Source organism: Suricata suricatta, chromosome 4 (assembly GCF_006229205.1).
Source record: "Suricata suricatta isolate VVHF042 chromosome 4, meerkat_22Aug2017_6uvM2_HiC, whole genome shotgun sequence".
NCBI lineage: Eukaryota > Metazoa > Chordata > Mammalia > Carnivora > Herpestidae > Suricata > Suricata suricatta.
In genome coordinates, this window is record NC_043703.1 from 57,808,092 (window position 1) to 57,825,342 (window position 17,251).

Genomic DNA, 17,251 nt, shown 5'->3' on the forward strand with positions numbered 1-17,251 from the left:
GATTTGTTCTTGGAGTGTCCTGGGATAGTACTCTAACCCTAACTGAAACCCCACACCTAACCCTAACCATAGGGCTACCCCCAAGGCTCCCCGCAACCCTACACCTGAGCATGGTCCTTCACTTCAGCCCTCCAAGATGATCATGAGACTGGTGTGGCTTCTGCCCTGGCGACTCCCCTGGATGGAAGGATAACTGTAGCCAAGGCTCTGTTCCCAGAGGGCCTCATGTCCTGGGTCTGAGAAAAGCCTGGACTCGGGTCACAGAAGTGGTGCAGAATGTCTTGGTGTGGCACATGGACATCACCATGCCATTTCCATAGCCCACGTGCAGCACCAGAAGCCCCACTGTACCTAACACAAAGTGGAGGCTGGCCCTTAAACCCAATCACGTAGCATGGCCAGCACATTCCCATGTGCCCTCCACTCAGCCCTCTGGCTGGACCACTACATTGCTGATGGATCCATTCCTGGAGCATCCTGGGATCTTCCTATAACCCTAACCCCAACCCTAACCCTAGACTTACCTCCAAGTCTCATAGCTACCCTACACCTGAGCCGGCCCTGTGCACAGGCCCTCACTTCAGCTCTCCAGGGAGATCAAGGGACTGGTATCGATTCTGCCCTGGTGACTCCCCTGAATGGAACCCTAACCCTAGCCAAGGCTCTGTCCCCATGTGTTGGTAAAAAAACAGGGACCTGGTACCCATAAGTGGTGCAGGGTGCCTTGGCATCACACATGGAACTTCACCATGCCAATGCTAAGCACGAATGCAGCTGCACAAGGGGGGATCCTGAGCATGAACACATACAACATCACCATTACATTCCCACAGCCTTTATGGAGCTGCACGAGAGGGCTCCAGAAGGTCACCTATACCTTAGCCCAAAGAGGAGGCCAGCCCTTGAACCCAAACACTATGCCTTACTGGCATTTTCAAACTCAACCCTCTGGGAGGACCACTGTACTGATGGTGGTTTCGTCCCTGAAGCATCCTGGGATCTAATGCTAACACTCACCCTAGCATGACCCTAAGGCTCACAGTAACCCTATATCTGAGCCGGCCCCACACATAGCCCCCCAGGTCAGCTCTCCAGTTAGTGTTGTTTCTGCCCTGCCAAATCCCCTGGGCAGAAACGTAACCGTAGCCAGAGCCCTGTAACCAAGGGGCTCCGAGTCCTGGCTCTGAGAAAAGCATGAACCTGACCCATGGAGCAATTCAGGATCACTCAGCATGGCACATGGAACATCACAATGCGATTTCTACAGCACGCTTGGATCTGAACAAATGGGCTCCAAGGCACCACTGTACCCTAGCCTAAAGGGGAGGTCAGCCCTTGAACCCAGACGCTGTGCCTGGCCAACAACTTCCCATGCATCGTCAACTTAGCCTACTGGGTGGACCACTGCACTGCTGGCAGATCCATTCCTGGAGCGTCCTTGGATCTTACTCTAACCCTAACCCCAAGCCTGCACCTAACACTCACCCTATCCCTATCCCTATGGATCATGGCAACCCTACCCCTGAGCTGGGCTCAGACATCAGCCCTGACTTCAACTCTCCAGGGATATCACAGAAGTGGTATTCCTTCTCCCCTGGCGAGTCCCCTGGACGGAACCCTACCCTAGCCAAGGTTCTGTCCCTATGTGGCCCCAAGTCCTGGGTCCGAGATAGGCCAGACCCAGAGTGCAGAAGTAATGCAGGGTGACTCGCTGTGGCATATGGAATGTCACAATACCATATCCACAGCACAGATGGACCTGCATGAGGGGGGTCTGGAAGCACCCCTGTAACCCAGCCCAAAGAGGAGCCCAGGCCCTTGAACTCAAACATTAGGTCTCGCCAGCACTTTCCATATGCCCTCAACTAAGCCCTCTGGGTAGACCACTGCACTGCTGGTGGATCTGTTCCTAGAGCATCCTGGGATCCTACTCTAACCCTAAACTGGAACCTACACCTAAACCTAATCCTATCCCTCCCCATAAGGCTCACCACTGCCCTTCACCTGAGCCGATTCCACACATGGGCCCTCACACCAACTCTCCAGGGAGGTCACGGGATTGGTGTCACTACTACCCTGGGGACCCCTTGAGGGAACCCTAACACTAGCCAAGGCTCTGTTCCCATGGGGCTTCAGGTCTTGGCTCTGAAAAAAGCATGGACCCAGAGCCAAGAAGCAGTACAGGGTGACGCAGTATGGCACATGGTACATCACAATGCCATTTCCGCAGTACGAATGGAGCTGTGTGAGGGGGCAACAGAGGCACCCCTGTAACCTAGCCCAATGAGGTGCCCGGCCATTGAAGTCAAACGCTAAGCCTAGCCGGCATCTTCCCATGCGTCCTCATCTCAGCCTGAGGGTGGACCACTGCACTGCTGGTGGATCTTTTCCTGGAGGGTCCTGGGATCTTACTCTAACCCTAATCTGAACCATACACCTAACCCTAACCCTATCACTAAAGCTAAGGCTCACCAAAACCCTACCAGAGCTGGACCCCAGCTTGGGTCCTCACTTCAGCCCTCCAGGAAGATCACGCTACTGGTACCTGTTCTGTCCTGGCGACTCCCCTGGATGGAACCCTAACCCAAGCTAAGGCTCTGCCCCCACGGGGCCCCGAGTACTTGGTCTGAGGAAAGCACGGACACAGGCCCCAGAAGCAGTGCAGGGTGACTCATCTTGGAACATAGACTGTCCCAATGCCATTTCCACAGCCAACATGGAGCTGCACGAGGGGGCTGCATGGACCCCACTGTACCTTGCCCAAGGAACACTAAGCCTGCCTGGCAGCATCCCATTTGCCCTCCATTCAGCCTCTGGGTGGACCACTACAGTGATGGTGAATCTGCTCCTGGAGCATCCTGCAATTGTACTCTAACCCTAACCCCAACCCTCCCCTTAACACTCATCCTAGCCCTACCTATAAGGCTCACGGCAACCCTATACCTGAACCAGCACCACACAATAGCCCTCACATCAGCTCTTCAGGGAAATCACAGGAGCAGTGATGCTTCTGCCCTGGTGACTCCTCTGGACAGAACCCTAACCTTAGCCAAGGCTGGTCCCCATGGGGCATAGACCTTGGGTCTGAGAAAAGCACATGCCTGGAACACAGAAGCAGTGCAGGGTGACTCGGCATGCACATGGAAAATAACCAGGCCATTTCCAGAGTTCACATGGAGGTGCATGAGGGGGCTCCGGAGGCCCCCTGTACCACAGCCTAAAGAAGAGGCTGGCACTTGAAATCAAACTCTAAGCCTGACCAGCACCTTCCCATGCACCCTCAACTCAGCCCTCTGGGTGGAGCACTACACTGCTGTTCAATTTGTTCTTGGAGCGTCCTGGAATCTTACTTGAATCCTAACCCCAATCCTATACATATTCCTAACCCTATGTACCCCTAAGGCTCACCACAACTCTACACCTGAAGCGGCCCTGACCGTGGGCTATGTCTTAGTCCTCCAGGGAGATCACCCCACTGGTGTTGCTTCTGCCCTGGCTACTCCCCTGGAAGGAAAACTAACCCTGGCCAAGGCTCTGTTCCTTGGGGCTACTTGTCCTGGTTCTGAAAAAAGCACAGACCCAAGGCCCAGAAGCGGTACAGGGTGACTTGGCATGGCACATTGAACATTACCATGCCAATTCCATAGCCTGGATGGAGCTGCATGAGGAGGTTCTGGAGGCCCACTTGTACCCTACCTCAAAGAAGTGGCCCTTGAAATAAACCTTAAGCCTAGCCAGCACTTTCCCATGTGCCCTCAACTTAGTCTTCTGGGTGGACCACTGCACTTCTGGGGGATCAGTTCCTGAAGTGTCCTGGGATCTAACTCTAACCCTAACCCCAAACCTACCCATAAATCTCATTCTAGACTTACCCCTAGGGCTTACTGCAACCCTACACTTGAGCCAGCCCTGAGCATGTGCCCTCACTTCAGCCCTCCAGGGAGATGACTGGACTCATGGTACTTCTGCCCTGATGGCTCCCCTAGATGGAACCCTAAACCTAAAAAAGGCTCTGTTCCCACTGGTCAGCGAGTCCTGTGTCTCAGAAAAGCTCAGACCTGGGGCTCATAAGCAGTGCAGTATGACTTGGTGTGGGACACAGAACACCATGCCATTTACAAAGCCTGCATGGAGCTTCATGAGGGGACTCTAGAGGCCCACCTGTACCCTAGCCCAATGAGGGTGGTGGCCCTTGTAAAAAAAACTAAGCCTGTCCAGCACCTTCCCATGTGCCCTCAACTCAGCCCTCTGGGTGGACCACTGATGATGGATCATCCTGATAACTTACTCTAACCCTAACTCTGACCCTACCCCTACCCCTCACCTTAGCCCTACCCCTAAGACTTGTGGCAACACTACACCTGAGCGGGCCCTGCACATGGGCCCTTGCTTCAGCTCTCCAGGGAGATCACAGGACTGGTGTTGCTTCTGCCCTGGTGACTCAGTAGGATGGAACCTTAACACTAGCAAAGGCTGTCCCCATGAGGATCCAAGTCCTAATCCAAGAAAAGCATAGACCTGGGGTCCAGAAGCAGTGCATGGTGATTTGCTGTGGCACATGGAACATCACAATGCCATTTCTGTAGCAGGGATTGGGCCACACGTGGGGGCTCCGAAGGCCCCCTGTTCCTTAGTGCAAAGAGGAGGCTGGCACTCAAACCCAAAGGTCAAGCCTGACTGGCACCTTCCCATGTGCCCTCAACTCACCCTCTGGGTGGACCACTGATTCTGGCAGATCTGTTCCTGGATCATCCTGATAGCTAGTCTAACCCTAACCCCAACCCTACCCCTAACCCTCACCTTAACCCCACCCCTAAGGCTCATGGCAACACTACACCTGAATGGGCCCTGGGCATGGTTCTCCAGGGATGTCACAAGAGTGGTGTCGTCTCCCATGGCAACTCTCCTGGGCGAAAACCGTACTCTAGCCAAGGCACGGTTTCCCTGGGGCTCCAAGTCCTTTATCTTTGAAAAGCATGGGCAGGGCCCAAGTGGTGCATGCTGACTCAATGAGGCACATGCAATGTCACAATGCCATATCCGCAACACGGATAGGGCTGCAAGAGGGGGTCCCAGAGGCACCCCTGTACCCTAGCCCTAAGAGGAGGCCGGCCCTTGAAACCGAACATTAAGACTAGCCAGCACCTTCCCACATGCCCTCAACTCAGCCCTCTGGGTGGACCACAACACTGCTGGTGGATCCGTTCCTGGAACATCCTGGGATCTTACTCTAACCCAAACCCCAAACTTACCACTAACCCCCATCCTAGCTCACCCCTAGGGCTTGTGGCAACACTACACCTGAATGGGCCCTGCACGTGGGCCCTCATTTCAGCTCTCCAGGAAGATCACAGCTCTGGTGTTGCTTCTGTCCTGGCGACTTCCCTGAACAGAACCCTATCCCTAGCCAAGGTTCTGTCCCCATGGGGCTCCAGGTCCTGGGTGTAAGAAAAGCACTGATCTGGGGCCCAGAGGCGTTGCATGGCGATTCGCTGTGGCAAATGGAATGCCATTTCTGCAGCATGGAGGTAGCTGCATGTGGGGGCTCTGGAGATTCCCTTTCCCCTAGAGCAAAGAGGAGGCCGGCCCTTAATGGCAAACGACTAGCCTGGCTGGCACCTTCCCATGTGCCCTCAACTCAGCCCTCTGGGTGGACCACTCCACTACTGGTGGATCTGCTCCTGGAGCATCCTCAGATCTTACTCTAACCCTAACCCCGACCCTACTCCAAACCCTGACCTTACCCCTACCCCTAAGGCTCATGGCAACCCTACACCTTGGCCGGCCCAGCACATAGGCCCTCATGTCAGCTCTGCAGGGAGATCACAGTTTGGTGTCACTTCTACCCTGGCGACTCTCCTGGATGGAACAATAACCCTAGCCAAGGCTCTATCCCCAAGAGGCTCTCAGTCCTGGGTCTAAGAAAAGCATGGACCTGGGGCCCAGAAGCAGTGCAGGGTGATTCATCTTGGAACATACAACGTCACCATGCCATTTCCATAGCCCGCATGGAGCTGTATAAGGGAGCTTCAGAGGCCCCTCATGGACCCTAGCCCAAATAGGAGGCAGGCCCTTGGCCCAAACACTAAGGCTAACCAGCATCTTCCCATGCACCCTCTGGGTGGACCAGTGCACTGATGGTATATCCATTTCTGGACCACCCTGGGGTCTTATTATACCCTGACCACAACCCTATAGCTAACCCTATCCCTAAACCTACCCCTAAACTCACCGCAATGCTACACTGGAGCTGGGTCCTCACATGGGCCCTCACATCAGCCCTCCACGGGGATCTTGGGACTGGTGTCACATTGACTTTCCCTTGAAGAGGCCCGAATAAGATATGCAGACAGGAAAACCTTGGGAGCTATAATTCCCTGGGTCAAAGAGACTACACCAATACAAAGATTAAAGACAACAGGTCTGCACATGGGCCAACAACTTAGTTTGGGGTGACCCTGCAGCAGAAAAGGACCTCCAAGCAATTTAGATTTGGGCTTACCAGTCAAAAGTACAACATCTCTTATGGATCCACAAGTCTTGATCCACGCTGTATGTACTCTACATGGACCTTGCAAGGGGTTTCCTTTTGGGGGGTGGATGGTTGTTTTCTCAACATTTAGTGCAGGGCTATGAAAGGCTGGTGGTTTTTGTGATGTTCTGTCCTCTTCCATAAAGAGAGAAGATGGCCATTTTGGGGTGTAAACCAGTAGCTGGCCTGCTCCTGGATCCTTCACTGCTTCAGCTTCCTGGGCAGGCTTCCTAGTGGAAAAAGAAGATAAACTGTCAGAATATCCTCAGGTAACCGAAGATGAGAATGACAAGCCCATTGAAATGCCATCAGAAGAAGATGGGACAGTGCTGCTGCTTATGGCTACAGCACAGTTTCTTGGAGCATGTGTGTTGCCCTCTAGGAATCTAATGTTTCCGTGTATGAGGGGTGTCAGACTGATAGAAGAAATTCTACATGTCCCGAGTGAGGCTGGCGGGGGAAATCTGGTATGTGTTGTCAGGAATTCCAAACATCATCACAGTATACTGGATGAGACCAATGCCTGCTAATTCAGCAGTGAAACAGAAAAGAGACATCCAGGACATGGCTGCTATAAAATTTTTTTTTTTTGAGAGGGAGAGAGACAGACAGACAGACAGAGACAGAGACCACTAGTGGAGAAGGGGTAGAGAGAGCGGGAGACACAGATTCTAAAGTAGGCTCAAAGTTCCAAGGTGACAGCACAGACCCGAAACCTGGGCTCAACTCACATAGGGCTGGTGTTGCTTCTCCGGCAACTCCCCTGGATGGAACCCTAACCCTAGCCAAGGATATGTCTCCATGGGGCCCAGAGTCCTGGGTCTGAAAAAAACATAGACCCAGGGCCCAGACGCAGTGCAGGATGACACAGCATGGCACATGGAACATCACCATGCCATTTCCACAGCCTGCATGGAGCTTCATGAAGGGGCTTTGGAGGCCCTGCTATACCCTAGCCCAAAGAGGGGGCTGGACCTTAAACCCAAACGCTAAGTGTGGCCGGCGCCTACCCATGCACTCTCAACTCAGCCATATGGGTGGGCCACTGCTCTGTTGAAGGATCTGTTCCTGGAGCGTCCTGGGATCTTACTCTAACCCTAACCGCAATCCTACACCTCACTCTAACCGTCGCCCTGATAGGGAAAATCTCCCCTGAGATGGCCAACAGGGCCAATAGGAAACACCTGTCCCTGATTAATGAGGAATGTAGGAGTTAACTGGCTTTCAATTGTTCCCTCTGCTTATGCATTGGGCTCAACCTCTGGAGAATGATCTCCTCTGAGCCACTAGTATAAAACAAACCTCTTTTCCAAGATCTCCGTGTGCCACTTAGTTCTTCTGCTGGGTGATCCAGACTAGATTCCATAACATTTGGTTCCCTGACCAGGAAACCCAGCCCCGCTGGCCCATTGTTGCCACCAGTTTGGGAAAATGGCATTGGCATCACAGTGACAAAAGGAGGCATCGAAAAGGAGAAGGCGCGCCCAGCCTGAATTTTGGCAGTCTCCCACTCGGTCGCCTCTGGCTGGCCCTTCTCCACCCTTCCCACCAGACTAGGCAAGTGAAGACCTAGAAGCTAGAGAAACCGGTAAGACCTGAGCCCTAAATCTGTCTTGCTCTACTCACCCACAGTGGTGAAAGGGGGAGATGATCACTCCCCAGAGACTTCAAATGGTCTCTCTGTTAGGAGCCCCCATCTGTAAATCTGTCCTGTCCTGTCCACCTATAGTGGTGGAAAGCAGAGCTGATGATTCCCTGGATCTCAGTGGTGTGATGGACAGGAAACCTGTAGGGGATCCACCAGCCCACCCATAGGGGTGGAAGAGGGACCTGATCACTCCCCAGGGACTTAAATGGTCAGTCTCTCTCTCTCTCTCTCTCTCTGTTTGGAGCCCCCATCTGTCTGGCCCCCCATCTTGGTGGTGGAAGGGTGAGCTGGTCCCTCCCCAGATACCTCAGTGGTCTCATCTGTAGGAATTCTGTGGGAGGGAATGTAATAACCTCTGGTGTGTATGAGAGTGAATGTGCGACTCAGTCTGCCTTGCCTGCCGGATTCAATTCTGTGGCTCCATGGGTGGGCACCCTTAAGGTCCCCAAAAGCCTACAGAGTCTGAGTGGGACTATCTGCAATTCTGTGGTGATACATAGACTGCATGCAGTCTTTGGCAGCATTGGAAGAGTCTCCGATTGCAAGCCACAAAGCTGAGACTGCTACGGCTAAGTGTCACCTAAGTTCCTTTGGGACAGGGCCAGATGGGCATCTGACTGGTCTCCTCATTTGAGCGGGCACCCCCACCCCTTTGTCTTTGTGACACTGACTCACAGGAACATTATGGGGTTGGGACAGAGCAAACCCACAGTTCTTGAAACTATGATTAAGAACTTTGAAGAGGGGTTTTTCAGGACACTATGGAATTAAGATGACCCCCAGAAAATTCAGGACATTATGTGAGTTGGAATGGCCCTCTTTTGGGGTAGGATGGCCCTCGGAGGGAACCTTAGATGTTCTAGTGACCTGCCGCAACTGGCATGTTGTTACCAGAGACCCAGGTTACCCTAATCAGTTCCCAGATATCGACTCCTAGTTAGAGACTGCCCAAAACCTCCCACTTGGGTGTGATTTACCTGTAAAGAACTGGGACAGGCTAGGGTCCAGAGGTCCTGACCTCTGCAAATTCCTGCTGGTGATCTGGAGGAAGAACCAGTTTTGCCACCGCCATATGCTCTCCCGAGACTGTCAGAACCTGACCCCCTGGCCCCCGATACTCCACCACCTCCGGACTCGACAGATCCTCTCTCTTCCGGAACAGCGGCCAGATCACGCCCTCGGCCAGGTGCAGGGGCTCTCCAGATGCTGGTATGAGAGACTGGTGTGCTGGCCGGGATGCCGGAATGAGGGAAACCTGAGACACGTGATGAAAATGGAACCCAACAGCCTGGCTGCTCCTTGGCATATTTACCAGCCTTTCTCCACTACTAATCTCCTCAATTGGAAACCTAACACACCATTATATCCTGGGAAAACCGCAGGCAATGATAGACCTAATGGAGTCCCTCTTCCAGACCCACCAACCAACTTGGGAAGATTGCCAACAGCTGCCCCACACTTTAATACTGAAGAGAGACGGAGAATCATGAGTGTAGTTCTGTGCTAGCAGCTCAGAGCCTGGAGCCTGCTTCAGATTCTGTATCTCCCTCTGTGGCTCATGTTCTGTCTGTCTCTCTCTCAAAAGTAAATAAACATTAAAATAATTTAAAAATTATGTTTTCTGGAGGTATCATTGTTTGAGCGGAAAACATGAGGACTCTGTTGAAGAAACAATTCAGTAGCAATTCACTGCCCACATCTCCACCACATTGACATAACTAATTTTTTTATGGTTTACCTTCAACATATTGATCTATATTTTTAATGTTCTTTTTTAAATATCTTTATTTTATTTTGAGAGACAGAGCAAAGAGTGAGCAGGGGAGGGGTAGAAAGAGAGGGAGACAGAGAATCTGAGCAGATTCCATGCTCTGAGCTGTCAGCACAGAGCCCGATGCGGGGCTCGAACCCACGGACCGTGAGATCATGACCTGAGCCAAAGCTGGACGCTTAACTGACTGAGCCACCCAGGCACCCGACCTATATTTTTAGAGTGTTTTAGTCACACTTGGGCAGTTGGGGCAGTTTTTAAAAGCATGCAGGGTCCAAGCAAACAAAAGAATCTCCAGGCTCCAGAAAAATCATCAAGGCAGATATTCTGAGCTGCTAAGAAATGGGGCTGGTGTTAGGCTTTGCCCAATCAAGAGCTGAGGAACTGGGGACATCTCTGCCAGGGAAGTCGGGCTGTGGGAGGGGCTGATGTGCCTGCCCCGCCCCCGCCCACCTGGGAAAGGAAGTAGAAAAGGAGAACCAGCAACAGTCACATTTCCTTCACATCTCACTCCTGGGACACAAGGGACGAGGAGAGAGCAGCTGCATGCAGGAAGCCGGCCACAGAGGAGGAGCTTCTCCAGCCACAGCCTAATAACACAGAGGTAACTTTCATTTTCCTCATACAACCCCGGCATAAGGAAGTCACAGAGCCTGCCTTATTTTCCTGCAGGTACCGCGGGAGTATACCCCAGGAGGGCAGATGTCCCTTCCCTTGTCCCAGCCAGATTTCCTCTAAGTCGGGAACAGGTCTTGGTTTTAGAAACTGGGATTCTTGAGGAACCTGAGTGTTGCTCTAGAGGTAATTTACCGTGATGAGGCAATGGAGGAAGCCACTTTGCTCTGGCTTGTAAATCTGTCCCCAAGCGACAGTATTTATAAATAGCCACTGATTCCTGGAGATGGTGCTGGTTCTGAGGAGAGTTCCAGAGGCAGCAGAAGCTTCTATGAGCTACTGGACGCTTCAGTTGGTGCACTGAACTCAGGCTAGCTTCCGTTTCAGGGTTTAGGCTTACAGAAGGGAAATAGAGCCTGGAAGCCACAGAGAAGCAAGAACTGAAGCCGTATTTTGGTCATTTCTACTGAACTAGGTTACGTCTAACTAGAACTTCCTTTGAGTCTTTGCTTTAACTCCCAAGGAAAGTGAGCCCACCTTCGGAGTCTTCCAGGGCACCCTACCCTCTTTTCTGACTCAGCTCCCTCCTCTCTTCCCCGAGATAGGTCAGCTGGTGGTGACTCATACGCCTTTACTTCCTGGTCCTTTCATGAAGAGCCCAGGCCTGTATCTGAAACCCAACCTTGTATAAACACTTCCTACATTGGGAGTAGAGCCTCTTCCACTTGTCTGCATACATTTGTGTTCCTTCAGACAAGAATGGCTGACGTGCGCACCTGGCCTTTCTCCCCTAGGGGTTAGCAGTGGCCACCATGGGGTCTGTGAATTCCCGAGATCACAAGGCAGAGGCCCAGGTGGTGATGATAGGCCTCGATTCAGCCGGAAAGACCACGCTCCTGTACAAACTGAAGGGCCACCAGACAGTGGAGACCCTACCCACAGTTGGTTTCAACGTGGAGCCTCTCGAAGCACCGGGGCACATGTCCCTGACTTTGTGGGATGTTGGGGGGCAGACCCAGCTCCGGGCCAGCTGGAAGGACCACCTGGAAGGCACGGATGTCCTCGTGTATGTGCTGGATAGCACGGATGAAGCCCGCTTGCCCGAGGCAGCGGCTGAGCTCATGGAAGTCCTGGACGACCCACACATGGCCAGCGTCCCTTTCTTGGTGCTGGCCAACAAGCAGGAGGCGCCGACTGCCCTGCCGCTGCTGGAGATCCGAGAGAGGCTGGGCCTGGAGAGGTTCCAGGACCGCAGCTGGGAGCTCCGGGCCTGCAGCGCCCTCACCGGCGCAGGGCTGCCCGAGGCCCTACAGAGCCTGAGGAGCCTCCTGAAGTCCCGTGGCCGCTGTGCGTCCACGTGAGCGCGGGCGGGGCGGGGCGGGGGCAGCAAGAAGACTTGATCCGGGAGAGCCGATATCTTTGTTGATAGGACCTGAAAGAACCAGCCGGTCCTTGAGAATCTGAAGCTCAGTTTATCAAACGAGAAGTCCTGTGCTTGGACAGGATATTTTCCTCTTGGAGCTTATTGTCTCTAGTGTTTATGTTGAAAATCAACTCTTCTTTGAATAATAATACTCTAAGGGGAAAAAAATGCCTCCACACACTTCATTTAGTAACTCATGACCAAGGGTGAACTGAGCAATTGTACTAATACAATAATGAATAGTTGCATGGCAATTAAGACCTAAATTCACAGAGGAAAAGAGGTTTCAAAATCAGTATCATCTGGACATGGTCACAATCTTATGAGTAACTTTTCCCAGGGAGCCCCTGGGTATATGCCAAGATCACTCTGACTACAAGCAGCCAGGAGCAGCGGAGCTGAGTAGGCGACTCTGCACCACAGAATATCGAGTTCAGAAATTCACAGAGGGTGTTGAGCCCAAGACAAGAGGCTGGAGTTAAGACCTTCCAAAATTTATCCTTTTCTCTGATCATGGTTAATTTCTCTCTTTTAAGATTATTTATTTTGAGAGAGCAGGGGAGGGGCAGAGAGAGAATCACAAACAGGCTCCACACTGCTCGTGATCCTGGACTCAAACCCACGAACCACAAGATCATGACCAGAACCGAAATCAGGAGTCAGTCACTTAACTAAGCCACCCAGGTGCCCCTCTTCTCTACCTTTTATCATCTGATATTGGTCTTTTTCTAAATGTTTCATTTTTATCTTTTTTTCCCTTCTCTTTTCTTCTTACAGGATATATTTTCCCTTAAAGATCAGATTAGTCAAAGATTTCACTCATTTATTCATTCATTTAAAAAAAAAAAAGGATTGAATCTGGGAAAAATGCACCAAGTTTTTAGTTATGAGCCAGGCCCTTTAGATGTCAGGTGTGAATTTTGAGAACACATAATATATAACAGAAATGCTTCCTTCTGATTATTAATAGTAAAAAAAAGTTGAACATAGCATCATACAAAGGTTTTCAGGTGCTCTTTACCTAGGAACCATGAAACTCCTGAAATTATTTGCAAAATATGCTTTGAACCTTTTTGGGGGTGGGGAAGAAGAGCCATACCTTTTATCAGACTTCCAAAGCCTTTTGTGACTCTCAAAAGTTAAGAGTCACTGATCTGGTCTTATCCATCATCCAACCCAGGAATACTTTTTATAATCTGAGATTTTTAAAAAATGTTTTATTATTTTTTGAGAGAGAGAGAGACAGAGAGACAGAGAGACAGAGCATAAGAAGGGGAAGGGCAGAAAGAGAGACACAGAATCCAAAAGAGGCTCCAGGCTCTGAGCTGTCAGCATGGAGCCCGACATAGGACTCGAACTCACAAACCATGAGATCATAACCTGAGCTGAAATCAGATGCTTAACTGCCTGAGCCACCCAGGTGTCCCATCCGAGTCTTTAATGGCCAGGAGCTTATATTTGACACCTGCTCTCATGTTAAACAGCTCTACATGTTGGACATTCCTATCCTGGGCTACAACTGGGCTCCTTATAGTTCCCTATTTAGAGTGCCGCATTAGAAATGGGCCCTCAATACCCTCCAACATCTGAGATCCACTGGGTCCTCCTACCCAAATTCTTCCCTTCTAACATCAGGTTAGGCATGCTGAGTTCTTTCTACTACTTGTCAGTAGATGGGTTTTCCTGTGCCAGACACAGGAAAGTGTAAAGATTGAAAGACAGACTGGACAGGCCTTGGGCCTCATGGAGGTCTGAATGGAGAAGCAGTTAGACAAAACTCCCATGAAAATGCAGATAGAGTCTCAATTCAGCAATTGCTGACCGAGCACTCGCTGGGACCAAGTTCTGTGCTCGGTGCTTTCCATTTTTCAACTCCACAAAGTAGGTATCATTCTTATTTTGCATGATTAGAAACTGAGGCTTCATAATTAGAAACTGGGAGACTTCATCATGACTTGCTTGAGGCACAGAGCTATTAAGTGACAGATCTGGTATTTGAAACCAGGTAAGTTTAGCCCACATGATACTTGTGTTCTTCCATGACATAATGTTTCTAGAAGGTTTAAGCCACGGTTGGCCTTCTGCAGATGTTATGAGAGGAGCAGCCTAGTCGATAGGAGGAGACTGCTTGGAAGCATGAGGGATAGTGAGGGAAGAACAAGCTGGAGCGGCCAAAGCAGGAGGCTAGGGGGAGGGGTGGGTGCAGGAGACTTATTATAACAGGAAACAAAACTGGAAAGAACATCAAGTCCAAGTTGGGGAAGGTCTGGATTTTCATAATGTGGCTCAGGGAAGTGAAAGTGCTGGGCTTGCCATTTAGGAAGATAATTTAGTGGCAGTGTGGTGGTGGAATAAAAAGAAGGGGGACACTGGGGGCAGGCAGACCAGTGAGGTGGCCTTCACAGTAACAGAGGAGGGAAAGAGAGATGGGAAATTGAAAGCCAGTTTTAAGGGGACAAGCTGAGAGAATAAGAATTTGAAAACGGCTCAAGACTTTGAGTGTATGTGACAGGAGAGACTGGAATGATCTGAGAAGATGGACACAAGAGGAACGAGTTGGGATGGGGCCAGAGTTCTGCTCCTGAAGCGCTGGGTATGGATGTTTATAGCTTCTTCCAGATAGTTCTATGACCCACAGTCCTTGAGATAGTGAATACCCTGCTGGATGCATCTGCTGGTACCCACACAGAGGCACCTTTCCTCATGTGATTTGTCACTTTTTATTGTGAGCTCATCTTTGGGAGGATTTGTTTTTTCCTGTGTGACTCCCACGTGCCCTGGGTTGTGACAGTGTTGCTACACAGAATGGTTTCACATTAGTGTCTACTATGCTCCTGGAGGTTTCACCTGTTTTAGTCAAACATTATGTCAGTTTCTCTGCTTGGGGCTCACGGGCCTCACAGGTGGCTTTGATCTGGATTCTGTGCCCATTCATGGCACAGGTCGTAGGGATTCAGCTTCTGACAGTTGGCTTTTTTTTTTTTCCTTCTGCACCCCTGTCCCAAGATAGGCCATTTGCTTCCTCATACTTCCCTTAGTGGGTGGACAGCATTTCCCAATCTTCTTTTAAGGAAGGGGTGTCTCTTTGATACTCTTGCTTTTCACTGAGCTCAGATCAAAATGTTTTCTTTTCCAAGCAACCCTAAGGCCATACTTCCTGTTCCCTGTAGGTGTTAAAACTTCAGCCCGGTTCCTAGAGCCTAAACTTGGCTTCCCTAATATCTCCATGACTCCAGGCTCCCAGCTTACTTAACTGCTTTGGCTGTGACTTCTGTCTTCATTTCTGCCACTTGAGGATATGCCTTCTTTCGTTCAAGGACACTATGTGTTAAAATGCAATGGTTTTGGTAATAGTTTACCCAACATTTCCGTATCTCTGTAATGGGCAAGGGTTCATCAGCCAGGAACTGTCTGCTGAACTGTTTTGATATGTGGCAGGGAAATAGCTTGGGTAGCCGATTTTGGGTGGAGAGAGGATCCTGAAGCAGGGAGGCAAGTTGTAGAGGGCGACTAGGGCCCTTATGACTGACATGCGCATGCTTGGCCGCGCTGGTGCAAACAGACATCCCATCCCCACAGCAGCCATCATGCCACAGGCATTTGTTTCTCTTCTCTGATGATCATCAGTCTCCTTTCTGACACCAGGACGCACCATGCTCTTGTCCAGCTCCAAGTATATGCTCCTTGCTTAGCTCAAACAAAGTGGGCAGTGGGGCCAGCAGGCAGCGTGTGCCCACAGCCCCAAATCCTTGAAGGCACATGTGCTCTTCACAAGTCCCAGGAGACCTTCTCTCATCCCCCCCTTGGATAAGATTTGGGAAGGATAACAAAGCAAAAGATCACTAAGAACCATGCCCAGCTAGCATTGACCAGAACTCCCTGCTGGTCCCTGCTTGGAGGAAATTAATGTCACAGAGAATTACCCAGCAGGTGAGCTCTGGGGTGTTCACTGTACAATTCTCTGGCTGGAAGGTGAGGTGGGGAGCCTCAGAGTCCAAGGGCAGTTCTGCCAGGCTTCTACCTCACCAGCTTCTGAGACACTTGCCTCACATGAGCATGGGAATCCCACGGGCTTTCTGATGCCCCTCTGTGTATGTTCTCCAACCCTTCAAGTTTCCACGCCAACAGGTGGTCCTTGGACTTGTATGAGGGATGCTAGCATGGCAGGGTCCTCTAGGGTCACACACCATAGGGAAGCCTCCCAAACCCCTGCTGGTTTTTTAGGCATAGGACGGTTTCCTGTTTGAACCTTGCCCATGATTTTGAAGACCCTCAGATCTCACCTCTGCAGGAAGCTCTCCCTGGATGCCTCATCCCATGTTCACCCCCCTTCCTGCATTCTCATGGCGCTGACCCCATTCTCAGTGCCTGAACTGGGGCTGTTCCGTGTGTAGTTATGTGGCCTCTGCAAGTCTAAGGTCTAAGTTCCTAGAGATCAGGGATGTCTTACATCCTTTGATCCTCTTCAAAGCCTGCAACGATATTAGGTACTGAGGGCTGCTCATTAGATATCTGGGTAGGAAATGAAAAGCTGACTGAAGCTCTTGAACTGGGTGACCAGGCAGGGAGTCCTCAGGTCCTCTGAACTGTCCAGAATGAAATCCCCAAAATGAGAGGCTCATTAGCTAGAGAGTCAAAATGGCAGGACAAACCTGCATGTCAGGGATCCTCTGTCGTAAAAACAACAGCAAAAAGTCATACATGCTCTTTCTGGAACACGTCATGCTCAGAGTCCCCTGAATTTTAGTCCTAATAGGAGAGGAATAGCAGGGCGTGCTAGGGGGTCTTGGGAGAGACCAAGCCCCTGAAGGTAGCCGGTGAGAGCAGCCACGGGGCCCAGAGCCAGTGCTCGGGGCCCAGAGCCAGTGCTCGAAAGGAGCACGCCGGTGGGGCGGGGAGGGGGAGTGGGGGGGTCCCATCCTTCCGTCCGCTTCCACCTAACACTGGTGGTGCTGGAGGGAGGGTGGGACTCCATCCTTTCTCAGAGCCTTCCCTGAGGACCATGGGGGAGACAGTCTTGACTGCCCGGGAGCAAAAGTGACCCTAGGTCCAGAAGAGCCCTTACAGCTAGAAATTACACTCCTTTTGCAGCCGGCAAATGAAAAGTACGGTGGTCAGTAGTCAGGAGGGGAGCCTCGGCCCTTGCTTCCCCACCAGAGGCAGATGGAAGGGTTTTCCTCCTATTCTTCTGCTCAGGGATATACAGACACATCCATTTTATCGTATAAATACATACACACACACACATATATATATATATAT

At 51.1% G+C, this 17,251-nt stretch overlaps 1 protein-coding gene across 2 annotated transcripts; it reads left to right on the top strand.

Moving 5' to 3' along the window:
• The first annotated feature begins 10,439 nt into the window (after positions 1-10,439).
• ARL11 (ADP ribosylation factor like GTPase 11) lies at positions 10,440-12,086 on the top strand. Of its 2 annotated transcripts, none has more exons than XM_029936800.1 (2): positions 10,440-10,555; positions 11,172-12,086. In XM_029936800.1, exon 2 carries the CDS (start codon positions 11,379-11,381, stop codon positions 11,925-11,927), a length of 549 nt encoding a protein of 182 aa, XP_029792660.1. In that variant the 5' UTR covers positions 10,440-10,555; positions 11,172-11,378; the 3' UTR covers positions 11,928-12,086. The 2 variants fall into 2 exon arrangements, with proteins under 2 accessions (XP_029792660.1, XP_029792659.1); XM_029936799.1 differs by having other exon boundaries at positions 11,361-12,086.
• The last annotated feature ends 5,165 nt before the right edge of the window (positions 12,087-17,251 follow it).

Coding starts and splice junctions, on each gene's coding strand:
- ARL11 (XM_029936800.1), top strand. CDS start 11,379: ATGGGGTCTGTGAATTCCCGAGATCACAAGGCAGAGGCCCAGGTGGTG.